General features: G+C 43.2%; 1 protein-coding gene across 1 annotated transcript in view; it reads right to left on the reverse strand.

Annotated features, from left to right (window-relative positions):
• The window catches only part of NCAPD3 (non-SMC condensin II complex subunit D3), a 44,449-nt gene that overhangs the window by 23,798 nt on the left and 1,465 nt on the right, over positions 1–19,186 (reverse strand). The window contains exons 2-15 of the mRNA XM_054712747.1: positions 18,346–18,500; positions 17,006–17,168; positions 14,575–14,759; positions 13,791–13,958; positions 13,623–13,684; positions 13,345–13,429; positions 12,016–12,149; positions 10,337–10,409; positions 9,467–9,592; positions 9,078–9,330; positions 8,182–8,238; positions 7,832–7,918; positions 4,922–4,998; positions 4,062–4,196 (exon numbers count right to left, since the gene is read on the reverse strand). Coding sequence (XP_054568722.1) covers positions 4,062–4,196; positions 4,922–4,998; positions 7,832–7,918; positions 8,182–8,238; positions 9,078–9,330; positions 9,467–9,592; positions 10,337–10,409; positions 12,016–12,149; positions 13,345–13,429; positions 13,623–13,684; positions 13,791–13,958; positions 14,575–14,759; positions 17,006–17,168; positions 18,346–18,500 — 1,760 coding nt within the window. The remainder of the gene's footprint in view (positions 1–4,061; positions 4,197–4,921; positions 4,999–7,831; positions 7,919–8,181; positions 8,239–9,077; positions 9,331–9,466; positions 9,593–10,336; positions 10,410–12,015; positions 12,150–13,344; positions 13,430–13,622; positions 13,685–13,790; positions 13,959–14,574; positions 14,760–17,005; positions 17,169–18,345; positions 18,501–19,186) is intronic.

The raw sequence follows: 19,186 nt of genomic DNA on the forward strand, positions 1-19,186 counted from the left end.
TGGGAGACCCAGATGCCTGCGGGGAGAGGCGGGACTCTTGCGGAGGTGCCAAGCGCCCCTGGGTCTGGGGGAGGCCGCGCTCCCCTGGGTCCGAGTGAGGCCAGGGGTCCATAGATCCAGGTGAGGCCTCGCGCATCTAGGCCCGGGTGAGCCCAAGTGGCCCTGGGTCTGGGAGAGGCCAAACATCCCTGGGTCCAGGTGAGACCATGTGTCCCTGGATCGGGTGAGGCCTCGTGAACCTAGGCCCGGGTGAGCCCAAGTGGCCCTGGGTCTGGGAGAGGCCAAGCGTCCCTGGGTCCGGGTGAGACCATGTGTCCCTGGATCCGGGTGAGGCCTCGTGCACCTAGGCCCGGGTGAGCCCAAGTGGCCCTGGGTCTGGGAGAGGCCAAGCGTCCCTGTGTCCGGGTGAGACCATGTGTCCCTGGATACGGGTGAGGCCTCGTGCACCTAGGCCCGGGTGAGCCCAAGTGGCCCTGGGTCTGGGAGAGGCCAATCGTCCCTGGGTCCGGGTGAGACCATGTGTCCCTGGATCCAGATGAGGCCTCGTGCACCTAGGCCCGGGTGAGCCCAAGTGGCCCTGGGTCTGGGAGAGGCCAAGCGTCCCTGGGTCCGGGTGAGACCATGTGTCCCTGGATCCGGGTGAGGCCTCGAGCACCTAGGCCCGGGTGAGGCCACGTGCCCCTGGGTCTGGAAAAGACCAAGCGCCCCTGGGTCCAGGTGAGACCATGTGTCCCTGGATCCGGGTGAGGCCTCGTGCACCTAGGCCCGGGTGAGCCCAAGTGGCCCTGGGTCTGGGAGAGGCCAAGCGTCCCTGGGTCCGGGTGAGACCATGCGTCCCTGGATCCGGATGAGGCCTCGTGCACCTAGGCCCGGGTGAGCCCAAGTGGCCCTGGGTCTGGGAGAGGCCAAGCGTCCCTGGGTCCGGGTGAGACCATGTGTCCCTGGATCCGGGTGAGGCCTCGAGCACCTAGGCCCGGGTGAGGCCACGTGCCCCTGGGTCTGGAAAAGACCAAGCGCCCCTGGGTCCAGGTGAGACCATGTGTCCCTGGATCCGGGTGAGGCCTCGTGCACCTAGGCCCGGGTGAGCCCAAGTGGCCCTGGGTCTGGGAGAGGCCAAGCGTCCCTGGGTCCGGGTGAGACCATGCGTCCCTGGATCCGGATGAGGCCTCGTGCACCTAGGCCCGGGTGAGCCCAAGTGGCCCTGGGTCTGGGTGAGGCCAAGCGTCCCTGGGTCCGGGTGCGACCATGTGTCCCTGGATCCGGGTGAGGCCTCGTGCACCTAGGCCCGGGTGAGCCCAAGTGGCCCTGGGTCTGGGAGAGGCCAAGCGTCCCTGGGTCCGGGTGAGACCATGCGTCCCTGGATCCGGATGAGGCCTCGTGCACCTAGGCCCGGGTGAGCCCAAGTGGCCCTGGGTCTGGGAGAGGCCAAGTGTCCCTGGGTCCGGGTGAGACCATGCGTCCCTGGATCCGGGTGAGGCCTCGTGCACCTAGGCCCGGGTGAGCCCAAGTGGCCCTGGGTCTAGGAGAGGCCAAGCGTCCCTGTGTCCGGGTGAGACCATGTGTCCCTGGATCCGGGTGAGGCCTCGTGCACCTAGGCCCGGGTGAGCCCAAGTGGCCCTGGGTCTGGGAGAGGCCAAGCGTCCCTGGGTCCGGGTGAGACCATGTGTCCCTGTATCCAGATGAAGCCTCGTGCACCTAGGCCCGGGTGAGCCCAAGTGGCCCTGGGTCTGGGAGAGGCCAAGCGTCCCTGGGTCCGGGTGCGACCATGTGTCCCTGGATCCGGATGAGGCCTCGTGCAGCTAGGTCTGGGTGAGCCCAAGTGGCCCTGGGTCTGGGAGAGGCCAAGCGTCCCTGGGTCCGGGTGCGACCATGTGTCCCTGGATCCAGATGAGGCCTCGTGCACCTAGGTCCGGGTGAGCCCAAGTGGCCCTGGGTCTGGGAGAGGCCAAGCGTCCCTGTGTCCGGGTGAGACCATGTGTCCCTGGATCCGGGTGAGGCCTCGTGCACCTAGGCCCGGGTGAGCCCAAGTGGCCCTGGGTCTGGGAGAGGCCAAGCGTCCCTGGGTCCGGGTGCGACCATGTGTCCCTGGATCCAGATGAGGCCTCGTGCACCTAGGTCCGGGTGAGCCCAAGTGGCCCTGGGTCTGGGAGAGGCCAAGCGTCCCTGGGTCCGGGTGAGACCATGTGTTCCTGGATCCAGATGAGGCCTCGTGCACCTAGGCCCGGGTGAGCCCAAGTGGCCCTGGGTCTGGTAGAGGCCAAGCGTCCCTGGGTCCGGGTGCGACCATGTGTCCCTGGATCCGGATGAGGCCTCGTGCACCTAGGCCCGGGTGAGCCCAAGTGGCCCTGGGTCTGGGAGAGGCCAAGCGTCCCTGTGACCGGGTGAGACCATGTGTCCCTGGATCCGGGTGAGGCCTCGTGCACCTAGGCCCGGGTGAGCCCAAGTGGCCCTGGGTCTGGGAGAGGCCAAGCGTCCCTGGGTCCGGGTGCGACCATGTGTCCCTGGATCCTGATGAGGCCTCGTGCACCTAGGTCCGGGTGAGCCCAAGTGGCCCTGGGTCTGGGAGAGGCCAAGCGTCCCTGGGTCCGGGTGCGACCATGTGTCCCTGGATCCAGATGAGGCCTCGTGCACATAGGCCCGGGTGAGCCCAAGTGGCCCTGGGTCTGGGAGAGGCCAAGTGTCCCTGGGTCCGGGTGAAGCCAGAGCCTGGGTCCGGGTGAGGCCGTGTGCCCCTGGATCCATCCGGGTGAGGCTGGGTCCCAGGCCCGGGTGAGACCACGCGCCCCTTGGGTATGGGTGAGGCCACGTGCCCCTTAGTCCAGGTGACGCCGTGCCCCTGGGTTCGGCCGAGACCAAACCAGAGGGAGTCGGACCTCCGTTACCGCCATTTGTCCACCATCCAGAGCTGGGGGGTCAGTGCTGACATGTACACATAAGGAACTACTGGACATTGAAATTGAGTCTCAAAAGAACTGTTGGTCCAGGGGGAAGCTCGCTACAGACTGATTCATTTGCCTGTCAGCATAACTATTATTGCTCGTCTCACATTCAGTGCTTATTAGTATATATCTAGTGACATATGATCTCGCTCATCTAGGGGAAATGATGAACAACATAGACTGAGGAACAAGAACAGAACCAGAAGCAAGGAGGCATCGATCGGACTATCGGGCCTCAGAGGGAGGATAGGGGAGGGTAGGGGGAGGGTGGGGGGGAGGGGGAGAGTTCAACCAAAGGACCTGTATGCATGCATATAAGCCTATCCAACGGTTAAGTTCAACAGGGGATTGGGGCATGCGTGGGGAGAGGGGTGGGATGGGAATGGGGGGATGAGGACAAATATGTGACACCTTAATCAATAAAGAAATTAAAAAAAATAATAATAATAAAAAAAAATAATAATAAATAAATAAATAAATAAATAAAAAAATTCTTCAAGAGCGAATTACTTGGCAGAAGTAAATTATATCTAGGATCACTGGTACTGCTCTTTTGGCGATATCATCTATACAGGTCTTAATGAACAAAAATTAATCTAGGCCTCTGGCCTAACCAAATTAATTTTAAAATTCATATTTCTATGTGAGATTTGAGCTTAAGTCTAGAAAGGCTAGCCCTAGCTGGTTTGGCTCAATGGATAGAGCGTTAGCCTGCAGACTGAAAGGTTCCAGGTTCGATTCCGATCAAAGGCATATGCCTGGGTTGTGGGATCGATCCCCAGGAGGGGGTGTGCAGGAGGCAGCCAATCAATGATTCTCTCTCATCATTGATTTTTCTCTCTCTCTCCCTCTCCCTAAATCTATGAAATCAATAAAAACATATTTAAAAAAAGAAAGGCTAACCATTAGCATTCTCTAGCATTAGTTCATAATTACATTTAATATGAAATGCAGTCTATCATATGTAAGTAAAAGATACTTCTTCCTTTCTCTTACACTGTATAATAGACTTGGTAGAGTTTCTACTGGTCAACTTAATATTTAGCAAAAAGCAATTACTATGCTGAATTGATTTTTAATGTAAAACACCATGCATTAGACACATAATAAGAAGCCCCTCACCATAAGAAGTTCAGTAAGAGACTGCAAGGCCTGCTTCCGGACAGATACGGCAGGGTCCCGGCACTGCTCCTGAAGAATTGAAAGCTCCTCCTTCATGCCCGACACGCTGCAGTGCTTCAAAATACTCACCAATACCTAGAAAGTGCACACACAACATGAAGTGATGATGCATGCGTGGTATGCGTGCAAAGAGGCAAATACACACAAAAATACCTCCTTCGAGTTCTTGGTTCTTGACATCTTTAAGGTCAAAGATCCATCCCTCCTCCCACGAGCATCCCACCTTTTAGAATCTGATGAAAGCTAAGGTTTCTCTCCAGAGAAAATCTGACATACATTTTATACACACAAGTATTTTCAAACAATTTCAGTCAAAATCTGTCCATGGCCTTAAGCTAAGAATCCCTACTCTAAAAAATGACATTAAGGATATAAAGTCATGATTCTTAAAAAGCCAGCAAGCAACCCAGTGGGAAAGCTTAAAATCAGATAATCCTTAGTTCATCTATATAATTTAGACATAACAGGATCAAGATGAACTAATGTTAAGTGAAAAGCAAATTAAATAACAAATATGGCAGAGGGACCTTTAAAATATTCTCTTGCACTTCCGACTGCTTAAAAAGAGAGCGCATAGGCCTGCAGACTGACGGGTCCCAGGTTCAATTCCAGTCAAGGGCACATGCCAGGGTTACGGGCTCGATCCCCAGTGGGAGGCATGCAGGAGGCAGCCGATCAATGATTCTCTCATCATTGATGTTCCAATCTCTCTCTCCCTCTCCCTTCCTCTCTGAAATCAATAAAAATTTATTTAAAAACAGAAAGAGAGACTGCATTAAAGAATGTCTGGAAGAACACACCTGGAGCGCAGACTTCCTCACGTTGATCTTCTCATCCCGGATTCTCTTTCTCAGCATGGCCATGACACACCTTTCCGCTGAGGAAATGCCCCTCATTAGAGTCAGAGACAGACTATACAGATCTGACATCTCACACGCAATACCGACAAATTCTAAAAAACTGACTAATACGCTTGTTTTAAATCAGAGTATGAAATGAGGTAGAAATAAAAACATTTGAAATAATTAGCTATTCACAATAATGAAAAAGGCAAAATTTGTGTAAAAAAAGGGCAAAAATTCTGGAATATTAAAAATTCAGTTTTAAATCCTGGCTCCTATGCCTAAAATTTTAAATAAATTATCTAGATCTTCTATTTTGTTTAACTACAAGTAGAAGTATCTAAACCATGAGTTTTTAAAAGACTAAATAAAATAATATTACTAAATACCTGCAGCTTTAAAACTTTTCAATCACAGGCCAATTTGCGCTATTAAAATTACTAAAGATTCCTAAGAGCTTTTTTAAATGTGAATTTAAAAATTAGACATGCCACTATGAAGAATATATATTTAAGATAAAAAATAATTATACTGCAAGAAAAAAACAACAAAAAACCAAAACACAAAAACTAAAAAGAATGGCACTGTTTTTGCAAATTCTTTTAATGTCTGACTTAATAAGAAGAGAGCTGATTCTCATCTCTCCAGCCCTCAACCTGTCACTTTCATGTCATGGGATCTCCGGAAAACCTCAACTTACACTTGTGGGAAAATTAGAGAGCAGAGGCGAACGATGTCCTGATATTATTATGAAAGCAGTATTAACTTCAAGGATATGCTGAAGTAGACTGAGAGACTCAAACACATTTGGAGAACTGCTGATCCCCAAGAAAACAAATAAAAAATGAACTAGAGAATGGAAAACAACAGAGGAAATACATGAAATTAAAAAGTTCCTTGAAAAAGGTAACAAGATTAACAAACTTTTAAGGCAGACTAAGAAAATAAGAGAGAAGATTCAGATAGGTAAAATCAGGAATGAACAAGGGAACATTATTACCTACTTTGCAATGATAAAAAAAAATTGTAAAAGAATACTATGAACAATTTTACGTTAACAAATTAAGAAACCCAGGTGAAATGGACAAATTTCTACAATGATATAAAGTATGGAAACTGACTAAAGAAGAAATAGTCTGAATACACCCACAACAAGTACAGATATTGAATTAACAAAAAAACTTCCCACATGGTGCACAAAAGTCCAGGCATTACTGAAGAATCCTACCAAATGTGAAAACAAAAATTAACACCAATTTATATACACACATATCTGCCTCTCCCACTGCTCCTTAAGAAATGAAACTTTATTAAAGTCTGTATCTACAATACCCAGCACAGACAGAAGGGACCATATAAAAGTTTTTAAAATAAACAAGTAAATCTAATTATATAATTAATCCTTTACACACATTCCCTCTCTTTTCTCTCTCATCTATTTATCCATCTTCTAAAATCACTTCGTTAAACCTTATTTCTATAGACTCTGACAACAGCCCCCTGTGAAAGGTAGGGAAGGGTTAGGACTTCCATGTCTTAGGTCACTTAGCTATTTAGTAACAAAACTGTACAAGAATTCAGACTGCTTCTCATTTCTAATAGTGGTAAGTGTTTTCTCCACTATTTTCTGATGTCATATTACAGATGACAAAGGAGCCCAAGACCTTACAGCCAGACAGCAACAGAATCTGAGCAGGCTCCAGGTCTACCCACTGCCTAGTACAGGTTTGTTTTTCCCCTGAATCACACTGAGACTTAAACCATCCCAGATTCAGTAAGTCAGTGGAAGTGATCAGGCACCACTTATGTTCAGAATCTTGTGCTGGAGTCCACGGAGGACCCCACAATCACTCCGTACGATATGTAGGACCCATTGAAAAATGGCTCATTCTGTTGGTGAAGGGAAATTAAAATATAAATTCAGAATTGTCTTTTTTAGTGGAAGCTTGGACTCACAGTCCTACTATGCATTAAAAGTAACCTCAGGGCCGAATCCGGTTTGGCTCAGTGGATAGAGCGTCGGCCTGTGGACTCAAGGGTCCCGGGTTCGATTCCGGTCAGGGGCATGTACCTTGGTTGTGGGCACATCCCCAGTAGGGGTTGTGTAGGAGGCAGCTGATCGATGTTTCTCTCATCGATGTTTCTAACTCTCTATCCCTCTCTCTTCCTCTCTGTAAAAAATCAATAAAAAAAAATATATTTAAAAAAAAATATTGGATAAAATGTAAATCTGTAGGGATAAAAAAAATAAAAAATAAAACCATTATCCTCTCACCTGAAGGTAGACTAGGCCTCTGTCACATGGGAGCAATCCATAGGCAAAGAAATAGGTTTTATAAAAAAATAAAATATAATAAAAAATAAATAAATAAAAGTAACCTCAGGGATGGCTGAGTCAAGATGACATGGTAGACAAATGAACAAGGAACGAAAACCGGGAACAAGACTGGGTCCCACAGTATTGTTCATCTATTCCCTTTTTTGTGACGACTTTTCTCCAAACACAAATTTAATCTCTACTGCACTTTCCCTAGTAACTGGTCCTTTTTTGGTCAGTAATTCCAACAGTTCACAACAGTTGATTTTAATAAGAAAATAAAATATCTGCTAATCTTCTCTTAAGTATTAAAGAAATACTGGTGTTCGGTACATGTAAAGTGAAATGTAGCTTATTCTTTATCTTAGAATCAAATACAGTCTAGTGCAAGGACATCAAGTACAGATATAATAAAAAAACAGAAATTACTCCACTTTTAAGAAAAAGAGATGCTCCAATTCTTAAGGTGAATTAATAAAAAAAAAAAATCCAAGGTTTTTAGACTCTACTTATAGTTATTATGCATTTGATTGTGATAAAATCTGACATACCCCTGGATCCAACTGTTTCACCACTGCTGTCTGTATTGATCACCCCTGAGTCTCCAGAGTTCAGTGTCTGCTTCTGACAGGAAAAAGCTTAAAAATAATAAATTAGAAAAAGGGCTCAGTCATTAAGGTAAAAATTTATTACACCTTTTAATAATGCAAGCATGGCATAGTACACATTTAAGTTATCACATCATTACTGAAGTGAATCTCAATTTCTTTGATGAAGGAAACAAGTGCAATATGAAAATAGAAAAATATGGAGATGAAAAACACATTTCAAATATCCAGCTAGTCCTTTAAATAAAAAGACAATTATTCAATATTTGAAAGCATATTGACCCATTCATTACCTGATGAATTTCTCAGGAAAGTACCAGGCTGGCTCTCTAGTCCTAAAATTGTAGGACCTAAAAATAAGCAGAGAGATTAGAGGGAAAAAGCCAGAGTATCATAAACCCTAAGTAAATATTCACAGAGGAATCAAAATAAAAATAATTAGGCCTGAACAGAAGGCCGATTCTAAACTGCTAACAATTAATAACGTTCTCCTTGGGAACGCATTTGAAAGGGATATTAGGCCCCATACAGCCAATACCCAACAATGCACAGCGACAGTGAAGGCAGCCACCAGTCTCACCTCTAAAATAGGCCTTTCAGCCCTAACCGGTTTGGCTCAGTGGATAGAGCGTCGGCCTGCGGACTGAAGGGTCCAGGTTCAATTCTGGTCAAGAGCATGTACCTTGGTTGGGGGCACATCCCCAGTGTGGGGTGTGCAGGAGGCAGCTGATCGATGTTTCTCTCTCATCGAAGTTTCTAACTCTCTACCCCTCTCCCTTCCTCTCTGTAAAAAAGTCAATAAAATATATTTAATTAAATAAATAAATAAATAAATAAATAAATAAATAAAATAGGCCTTTCAGATGCCTCAGGCCTGTCTAAAAAGTTATTCAACAATACAATATACTGAGATACGTTTATAAGAATGAAAGTATATCAAGAGTAAAGACAACTATTTTTGCCACAACAAAGAATGATTCCCCTAAAGTCCAATTTTTTTTTTCTTTATTGATTAAGGTATTACATATGTGTCCTTATGTCCCCTTTGTCCCCCCCCCCCACACCCCTCACTCATGACCTCACCCCCCTGGTGTCTGTGTCTATTGGTTAAGCTTATATGCATGCATACAAGTCCTTTGGTTGAAGTCCAATTTTTTGACAAGCGTAAGACCAATTCCATGTCACTTACTGTTAACCAGAAATTCCAGTATGCTCTCCGATGTGCTGTTAGCAGACAACTCCAGGCAATGTGCGAAACTGGACAATGCCTTGCTGCGGACAGTCGGTGCCTTGTCTAAACAGCGGTCAAACATTATGTCCTGCACCAAGAACTTATGCTTTAAGAACTTCTGATGCTCCGAGGACAGCGTGTGATCCGCCTCTCTTTCCGGCAGTTCCAACAGGGCCAAGGCAACGTCAAGAGTAAAAACCCGGTGTGGGATCTGGTGGAGCAAAATCGTAAGAATCTCCATCACACAGTCATGAAAACCGAAGGATCCCGTGTGCATTGGGATCTGGCTGTCATTAGAAGGCTGCAGAACCAGGAACCAAGATTTTATTGCAGATGTATTCCCTTACCTTGGAGCTTCGTGAATATCTGTAAAGCCAGGCAATAAATGTAGCATATTCCCCGCAAGGAAGTTTGCTGAGCAGCTGTACCAGGGACTGAGCTGCGTAGGTCCGATACTCCGATTTATCTACCACCTGGAACACAAGGGTTGAGAAGCTGCTCACCTGGCAACTGAAACATGCTGTGACACAAGTGGAAAGTTAGTGGGTGTAACCGCGACTAGTTCGGGGATCAAGTGTTACAGACATGGCCAACACATTTTAGGTTTCAGAGCCCTTGAAAAACTAACCTCTAAGAAATCTGTAGGACCTCTCCTCAGAAATACAAATTTAACACATGACTGCAAGGAGTTTATGAACCCCTGGAATCCATCAAGTTTAAGTGAAGAATCATTTCTCTGAACAGTTATAAAAAACTCACGAGATAATCATAGAAATGGGAACATTAACTGGATACTTGGTGGCTTTAAAGTATCACTGTGTATTTTGTGATTATGTTCTTAGAGAGTGTGTATTCTTTAGAGATACACAGAAATATTTATATGTAAAAGAATATGAAGGAATTTGTTTTAAAAAATCCAGTGTGCAGGAGTAATATCTTTTTGGGGTACAAGTGACACAAAATTGTTGAAGATGGGTGCTCATCACCCTAGTCCCTTCATTTCTTGATACATTTGAAAACTTCCAAAATTAAAAGTTTTTTTTTATTCCCGAAAGGACACTGTCCAGGAGAACAGCTAGTGAATATATTAAGTAAAACTATGTTTAGTAATGACACCGACTCATTACCAAGCACACAAACACACAAACACACACATCTAACTTCATACATATTAAATATTTAACAATTATTCTTATTATTACGAAAGCAACTGGTACCTTGGCACAGATGTGCTGGAGTAAGATACGAAGAACTGGGAATATACTTTCCTTTAGTTCATCCACAAGTGAGCTATGAAAAAAAAAAAAAGCACATCCTCTGTTTACAATATACCTATAATTACAATGAAACAGTCACATTTTCCTTGACTCTTCTAAAACCCACTAATCCTATGTGTTAGAAATCCTCAATAGTAAAAACAACCTGTTTGCCCTAACTGGTTTGGCTCAGTGGATAGAGCGTCAGCCTGCGGACTGCAGGGTCCCAGGTTCGATTCCGGTCAGGGGCATGTACCTTGGTTGCGGGCACAACCCCAGTAGGGAAAGTGCAGGAGGCAGCTGATTGATGTTTCTCTCTCATCGATGTTTCTAACTCTCTATCCCTCTCCCTTCCTCTCTGTAAAAAAATCAATAAAATATATTTTTTAAAAAAGAAAGCAAATAGCAAAATGAAATATAAAGCATTAGTGTCATAAACTTTAAAAAAAAACACCTGTTTGTTTCAGTGACTAGAGAGTAAAGACATAAAGTGCCATAGCAGAACCCCATGCCCTCCTCTCAGGCATGGTTGTGGAGAGTTGCTGCCAAGTAGACAGCGGCGGTCAGGGAGGAGCAAATGTGCAATCTCCACAGGACTAATTGCACTACTTAGTACATTTCGTATGAAGATTCGAAAAGACATCATTTTGGGGTAAATAGACTAAGACACAGTACCACCTCATGGTAGCTCGTTGAAATGCAACCACTTCAGTGCATTTGTAATAGTACCTCTCCAAACTTTAGCCCAAGAAGAAATTACTATAATGCCCAGATTGGACCCATGTGTAGGGTGAAGTTTGTTTGTAGTGTTATATGGATACTTCTGCATCATGAGCTCTGACAGAAAAGCCAAAGTGAGGGTTTCCACTTGCAACGTTTTATTTATTGAATGACAGTCTCTATATGGATTCCACCACCCTCAAATCGTCAAGCACATTACGTACCGTAAATGTACACACTCTCAGGTGCATACTGGCCACGTTTTTTTTCCCACCAAATATTCAATATGGCCAATGACGGCAAATAGGTCTTTCCCAATAATGCTAAAACATGAAACTTTTTAGGTGAAGCTCAGTGGCTCGTGCGGGAAAAATTAGTCTATCGCTTATTGCTACAGAAGTAAAAACCAACGAACTCCTTTAATCAAGAAAGTGTTTTCTGTAGGGGAAGGGAATAGGAAAGGGAAAAGAAACAAGGAAAGTGGCAAAGAACAAAAGGGAAGAGGCCGGGAGGAGGGAGAAATAGAAAAAGGAACAGGAGGCGGCAGACTTGCAGGAGTGGTCAATACGGAAGCAGACGATGGAGAGCAGAGGAGAAGCCGCTGTCATCACCTGGAGAGGCTGACCTCACAGCTGGGGACAATCAAGGTGGAGGCCGGTGCTGGCCGGTGAACTAGATTCCTTATCCTTTCCACGAGGCCCCAAGGCGGAGGTCACCACAGTGACCCCGACCACATGAACTAGGTGAGCTACGAGGTGCTTTATTTTGCCCGCCCCCCCCCCGCCCCCCCAAACCATAAACAGGCCAGAAATTTGTTGGTTCCCAGAGGTGTCAGAAATCTTGGTGGTAGTACAGGGCCCGGAAGATGAAGGGGAAAGTGATAAAGAGGAGAGAGTAACAATCCAAGCCGTGTGCGTCACCTGATAAACTGGACTGCCTGGTTTCTGCTGCTGATGGCCGAGGAAGTTATAGCAAGGGGGGCATGATGGGACCCTTCACCCACTTCCAACATTAATATCACATTTAGCATTTGATGGAAAACACAGCTGATGACCTAGAAGAGAAGAGAAAATTCCATTTAAGGCATAACAGAGAATCCTTGAAGATGACAGGCAACCATTTGCAGCGTCTAAAGATTAGTCAAGTTGACATGGTTTGGGGCTGACCATTAGGAATGTATTTCTTAAATAATTACCAATAAACGCACAATGGAAACTGTGAGAACACTGCTTGCAGATAATGATAGGAATATCATCTAGTTTCTCTCTGCATGCTCTCTTTCCAGATGGCAAAGGATGCTGCTGCTGATCCCGTTATAGCAAGGGGGGAAAAGGAATGATAATTCACACTTGTGTTTTACCTGAAGTTTACAAAGGACCTTCCCATGTATCATCTCATATAATTTACTCAGATCATTCATTCATTCCTCCAGTAAGTAAAACATTTACTAAAAACCTAATAATGTACCGGGTATTGCATTAAGCGCATTCGTGTATATTACTAGATTTTACCACATTTAATCTTTTTTTTTTTAAAATATATTTTATTGATTTTTTACAGAGAGGAAGAGAGAGGGATAGAGAGTTAGAAACATCGATGAGAAACATCGATCAGCTGCCTCTTGCACAACCCCTACTGGGGATGTGCCCGCAACCAAGGTACATGCCCTTGACCAGAATCGAACCTGGGACCCTTGAGTCCGCAGGCCAACGCTCTATCCACTGAGCCAAACCGGTTTCGGCTACCACATTTAATCTTAAAACCTCACAACAACTCCATGAGGTAAGCAAGGCATTTCCATTTTATATGTAATATTATTGTTTCTAGTTTATAATAATAAAACAGACTCTAAAGGCAAGCTGTCCAAAGTTAATTAATTAAAGGCCTGGCTAAAACCAAAGTTGTCCAACATCAAGTCAGTACTTCCACAGTTAAAAACCACTGCATCTTTAGAGATACTGTGGACCTAAAAGGATAGATTTTTCCATCCATTTTATTTTTTAAATGTTAAAAAGGGCATGGAAATTGAAAGTATTACTGTGAATTCTATCACATCCACATTTCAAGCACATAAAAATAATATAATAAATTATACTTCCTATTATACAGAAGATATATATAGTAAGGTCATGAAAAATAGCCTGGTAAGTTGAAATGCCATTACATCAAATACTTCTAATGTTTTTCCATTACATGATTTGCATGCTTCAATTTAATCAATAACTAACTTAGATCCTTGTCTCCTTTACCTTGTCTCCTCCATGAATTGGGGTGCAGAGCAAATACAATCCATGATAGGCCAGTTCTGGGATGAACTTCGCTTGGTTAAAGTTGCTAAAGAAAAAAAGAGCAAAGATTAGTTAATGGGTATGATTTTACTTAAAATATGGCCCTATTTAATAAGCCATATTTAAATGAATAAATTTTACCTATGTGCCACTTAGAATAAAATGACATTCATACTTCAGCTAAGAGCAAAAGTTATTATACTGTTTAAATTTTAACACTGGGAGATTTAATGGCTCACCTGGCTTGTGTAACATGAAATTCATGAAGAACTGGCTCAAAATTAGTTAATGCCACAAAGACCTAGAAAACAGATACCAAGAAGCAGCCTGATTTTTCTTACTCATTAAGTATTTCCCTCATCTGTGCCCTCTGAGATTGTCCCAAGTTTCTTGGAATTTTCACTTACCTCGATACAATTCTGTACACACTGTGGCTTTTCTTTCAAGGAAAACTTGGACAGAAGCCTTAAAAAATTCTTTAAAAGATGAAAGACGGCTTTTCGAATTTGACCGAGGTCCCAGGCAGAAAAACTCATGTCTTCTTCATCTTCTTGTTCTTCTACAATTTCATCCATCTAGATTATGAAGAAATATATAGCTGGCTGTAAAATAAGGCCTAACACTTTCCCCAGGGTTTTCAATTTACTCAAATCAAATCCCGTGAAAACGCCAGGGGGTTGCTGAGTTGCTGAGGTGACCCTGACTGCTCCAGGTCTCCAGGCTCACAATGGCAAATCACTGGATTTAGATGAGGGCTACAATACTTTCTAGCTCTATATTTTTGTGTCAATGAGGATTCTTATGTGTCTTAGAAGTTTTCATTTTCACATCAATGAACCTCTACCATCCTACCTAATCATACAAGAATTTAGAATTAATGCTATTCTTCTACATTCTTATGGATCTGAGTCCTCAGGATAATTCAACCACCGTCTCTAATGACAACGAGATAATGTGGCAAATATACCTGTTAGCAAGTTGTCAAGCACACCTGGGTACAAGGCTGAGGAGAGATGATAGGGAGGTTTGAAAGCTGGCCAAACAGAAATGAACTTGGTCCTATTGGAGAGCTGATGATACTTTAGGACCGTTTGATTATAATCATTATGCCTGAAACCATATTTCAATATAAGTTAGTTCTTAAATCACGTGTTGGTGAAGATATGCTTTATTATTCCTCTTACTTCTTACCTCAATATCCTCTTTCCTGGGTGGCTTTCCTCTCTTTCTATGCCCTCTTGGATTAGCCTGAGAGTTCTTAGGATGTTCTTTCCTTCTTTTCCGACTCCAGTTAGATTCCTGAGGCCAGCTCTTCTTTAGAATCTGTATACATTTGTCAAACATCACTGGGTGGAATATTTGATTGGCTACACTGCCTATTCATAAAGAATAAAGAGTAAGCAGGTTAGATTGAATTGTCTTCAATTATGTCTGTAACAACAGATAAAAATGTCAAAAGCAAAAACAGGATTTGCACTAACTTTGAGTAACAATGACACTTTTGCAAAAAAAAAAAAAAAAGTACCATTTTCAACTTTAGCCATAGGTTAGCAAAAGCGCTGATCAGAAATAAATAACAAGATTTCTGTATTTGGCCAGGAGGGAGTAACTGGTTTTATTCCTGTCTTCCTAATTGTGAACAACTATAAAACTAGACCAAAAAAATGTTAAAATAATCATTTTAAGACATGGAGCAAGACACGGCATAGAAATAAGATAAGGGAAACAAATGAAGTAAACCCTAAAATTGCCCGTTTTTGTATTTTTGAGGCAATTTCTGGACAGCAGTAGAAAAACTGTGAACCCAGGCACATCATTATGGTCTTACTAAGTGAGACTACAGAAATCAAGGCAGAAAGGCAGAGGGAGCTGGAATTCATGGGGCAGAATAATGGAGAAGAGGAAGCTACATAGAAAAACAGCTCCAGCAATCTGCAGAGGGCTGATTACAAGCTATGCATGCAGGGGTAAAACTGCAAAAAGTGAGCAAACAACAATTTCTAAGGAGTCAGAAGAGGAATAATCTTCAGAGCTCACACAGGGCTGATACACATTTGAGTCTGGCCAGCACAATAGAGAGACCTTGTTAATCCCTGGAGCACTCAATGGAGACCTTGGAGAGCAACACACGTTGCAAACAGATGAGGTTAATCCACCAATAACTGATATTAAAACATACGTAAATACTATTATCCAATCACATGCTAATTTAAGTCCTACTCTGCAGGGATTTTTCGGAGGTAATTTAAGTCCCAAATCATAGACCTTAAGAGAGGGAAACCCTCCTGAGAGGCCTGATCAAATCATTGAGCTCTTTAAAGCTGAGCGTGGAAGTCAGAGACAGGACTGGAAATCAAAATGAGAGGAGGATTCAACCCGGGTAGAGTCTCCATTGCTGGAGGGGCCATGTGGCAAGAAAAGTGGGGGTCCTCTAGGAGCTGAGAGCTCCCTCGCTAACAGCCAGCAAGAAAGGGGTCCTCGGTCCTACAACCATAAAGAAACAAGTTCTTCCAACAACTGAGTTTAGAAGGAGACACTGAGCCCCAGAGGAGCACCTGCTGGGGCTGACACCTCGATCTCAGTCGGTGTGACCCCAGCAGAGAGTCTAGTAGCCACACTGTGCCTGGACTTCTGACCTCAGAAACTGAGATAATGAAGTTACGTAGGGCAAATGGCTCAGTTTGTGCTAATTTGTTACAAAGCAATAACACTTAAAAAAATGAAAAAAACAAACAAAAAAATAATCAAAACAAAAAACCAGTACAAATTAATGTTCAAGGCTTTATGTATCCTTTAATCAATTTTCAAATCACAGAGAATAAATCCTTAACATTTATTGCAAATGCACTTATGTAAACCATGACGAGGGGGAAAGCTGACCAATGCTGTGATTTTTCTTTATTATATAACCTTTGGGTTCTCTGGCTACATCCCCCTCTATGTTCAGCCCTCTTTTGCTCTGAGTTGTGATCGGGAGGAGGAACTCCCTCACTGCGCACAGGAGGAACAGCCACCTAAGTGTCCTGACAACAAAGGAAGTGGAACAAGCTCATAAGTAGATTCCTTGCCTAGGCTTTCCTCATCAAGCATTACTAGCTAGTCTTCTCATGCTTTCTTAGAATGGTTTAAGCCTGTTTTTCCACAGCACATAGGAGAGATATAACACAAAGATGCCCCACGGCAGTTTTCCTCAGTGTGGACAGGGAGTCGGGGGAAATAACAGAATTTTATACGAGGTGGGGGTGGGTGCAGTGGAGGCCCTATAGCGTGGAAACATTCCCCCTCCAGCCTTGGCCCTGTCGGATTAGTCCTATCAGGTTATCGACACAGCATGATATTGGTCAGAGCATCGTCCATTACACCCAAAAGTGGCAGGTTTGATTCCTAGTCAGGGCACATGCCCAGGTTGTGGGTTTGATCCTCAGTTGGGGCGAGTACAAGAAGCAATCAGTGTTTCTCTCGCACATCGATGTTTTTCTCTGTCTCCTTTCCTCTGTCTCAAATAAATAAATACATATCCCCATGTGTGGATTAAAAAAAAAAATTTTTTTAAAAGAGCTCAAAACAATGTAGAAAAACTTTAAATGACAAAAGATATGCCCTATCACGTCAAATTACGTACCTGGTACTTCTAGCAGCAGAAAATAAAGACCAGCGGCATGAAGGCCATATTCTCGATATTGCACATTGGCGTTTTTCTTGTGGACTGTTTGAACAAAGTGATAGAATAAAGCCACCAGCGCACGGTGAGAAATATTGTTCTCGGCGAAGAAGGTCCAAAAGATCTGGGGGGAGGAGTAAATCACAAAAGCCAGTAATTACAGAAATGTAAAAATCTCCTATTATTTGATTTTAATAACTACTTAGTGCCTTAAAAGGGGGGAATAGACCAGTCTGGCTCCTAATTATAAACATTTGCCATCTTCAAAGGTCTAAAACAAAAAATTAAAAATGCATTATTCAAAATTACAAAGATAAGTAAGTATATGAGATTTAAATAATTAAACTTAAAAAAATTTTGCTAGGTTTGAAGCATATATATTTCTAAAATTATTACAGTTAAAAACAACACTGAGACTTTTCGGACAACCTATATTAGTGATTACTCAGACAAGTTACCCCTTGTACCCAAATTCATCAATCATTCTAATTCATCAATGTACATTTAAATTTCTGATTTCCTCAGCTAGGAATTAGAACCATTGATGAATTTGGGTACATTTTGTTCTGGCACCAAGCCCTTCAGTTTTCTGAAAAGCAATCAATGAACTAAATACTAATAAACACATTAGGTAGAACTCAATATTGAAAGGAACTCTCAGAAAATAAATAAATAAATAAAGGAACTCTCTGTTCCAATTGAATTCAATTAACTACTCCATTTATAATATCAGGTTTTCTTAAAGTTAAGGCATACTGAAATTGTTATTGCATTTTCCTTGGCCTTCGTTTTATCTGCCTACCCCGCCCCCATCCCCCTTGTTTTGGCCTATATTCTTTTCCTCTAATTTGTTGTTAGAAAAAGTCATGACTTGAAGCCCTGGCCGGGTAGCTCAGCTGATTAGAGCATCGTCCTGGTACGCCAAGGTTGTGTGTTCAATGTCCACTCAGGACACTTACAAGAATCAACCAATGAATGTATAAATAAGTGGACCAACAAATCAATGTCTCTCTCCTCTCTCTCCCCCCCCCCCACTTCATTTCTCTCTCCAAAATCAGTAAAAAGAAAAAAAAAAATTTTAAGTCATGACTTGAAAAAATATCACAGATTAATACCTGAACCTTCTGGAAAAAAGCTATTAGGATAGTCCAGTGAATGATTCACATTCTTTATGCTACTCCTCTCATGTTCCTTATGAACTGTTCACTAAAAAGATAATAATGACTTTTAATATTCTATTTCTAATGCCTAAACGTGGCTAGCTTGATTTTCCTTGCTTTCCTTTTTTTAAAAACTTTTACCTCTGTAGATCCATGTTCTTCAGTAGCAAAGCGGAAAAGGCTTTCATGGAGTTTTGTGAATGCATCCAATCCAGTCTCGATAATTTCTGCTTCTATGCTGGGATCCAAAGGCTCAGTCTCCGTGAAGTCCAGTTCCCAAACTGTTTCCACCCATTCTGGTAGGAAAATGCAATTAAACCAGTAAGTGCTCTATAGAAAGTAAGAAACCAATCATTTTTGGACTCCAGGTAGATTCAAGAAAAGTTTATTAGGCACAACTCACATTTAATTATACCATCATATAAGCATAATTAAAGGAGAGCAGAAAAAGTTAAGAAAATATATATATTTTTAATTATAACTGACATTTGGTTATTAGGTTGTTATCGTCTAAAAATATCAAGGAGAAAAACACTTTTTACATAAAACAGTTAGGGGGAATGAAATTTCAAAATACTTAATTATCCAGCTGTCCCATACATTCAGTCTGGAGAAGAAAGAAGTTAATCAAAGATGGCTCCAGATGTCCCTTTGTGAAAGTCTTATAACTATTTTAATAAGCTCATATAAAATACTTTATTGGGCCCTTGGAGAATAATTAGCATGTTAAAAAAAAAAAAAGACACAATTTCCCCAAGAAGTTTAAACTAGAGGAGGCAAGCCAGATCCACACTCAGAGAAATATTCAGTGATTTCAAAATACACTGACAGAGCCCAGCCGGTGTGGCTCAGTGGTTGAACGCCAGAGGTTCCAGGTCAGGGCACATATCCATCGCTCCCCCCTCCCCCCCGCCCCTCCCCCGCAAAGATATGATTTGGAAAAGGCAAACAGAAGAAAGGTGCAAAAGGAACCATCACTCCA

Source organism: Eptesicus fuscus, chromosome 23, assembly GCF_027574615.1.
Source record: "Eptesicus fuscus isolate TK198812 chromosome 23, DD_ASM_mEF_20220401, whole genome shotgun sequence".
Taxonomy (NCBI): Eukaryota; Metazoa; Chordata; class Mammalia; order Chiroptera; family Vespertilionidae; genus Eptesicus; species Eptesicus fuscus.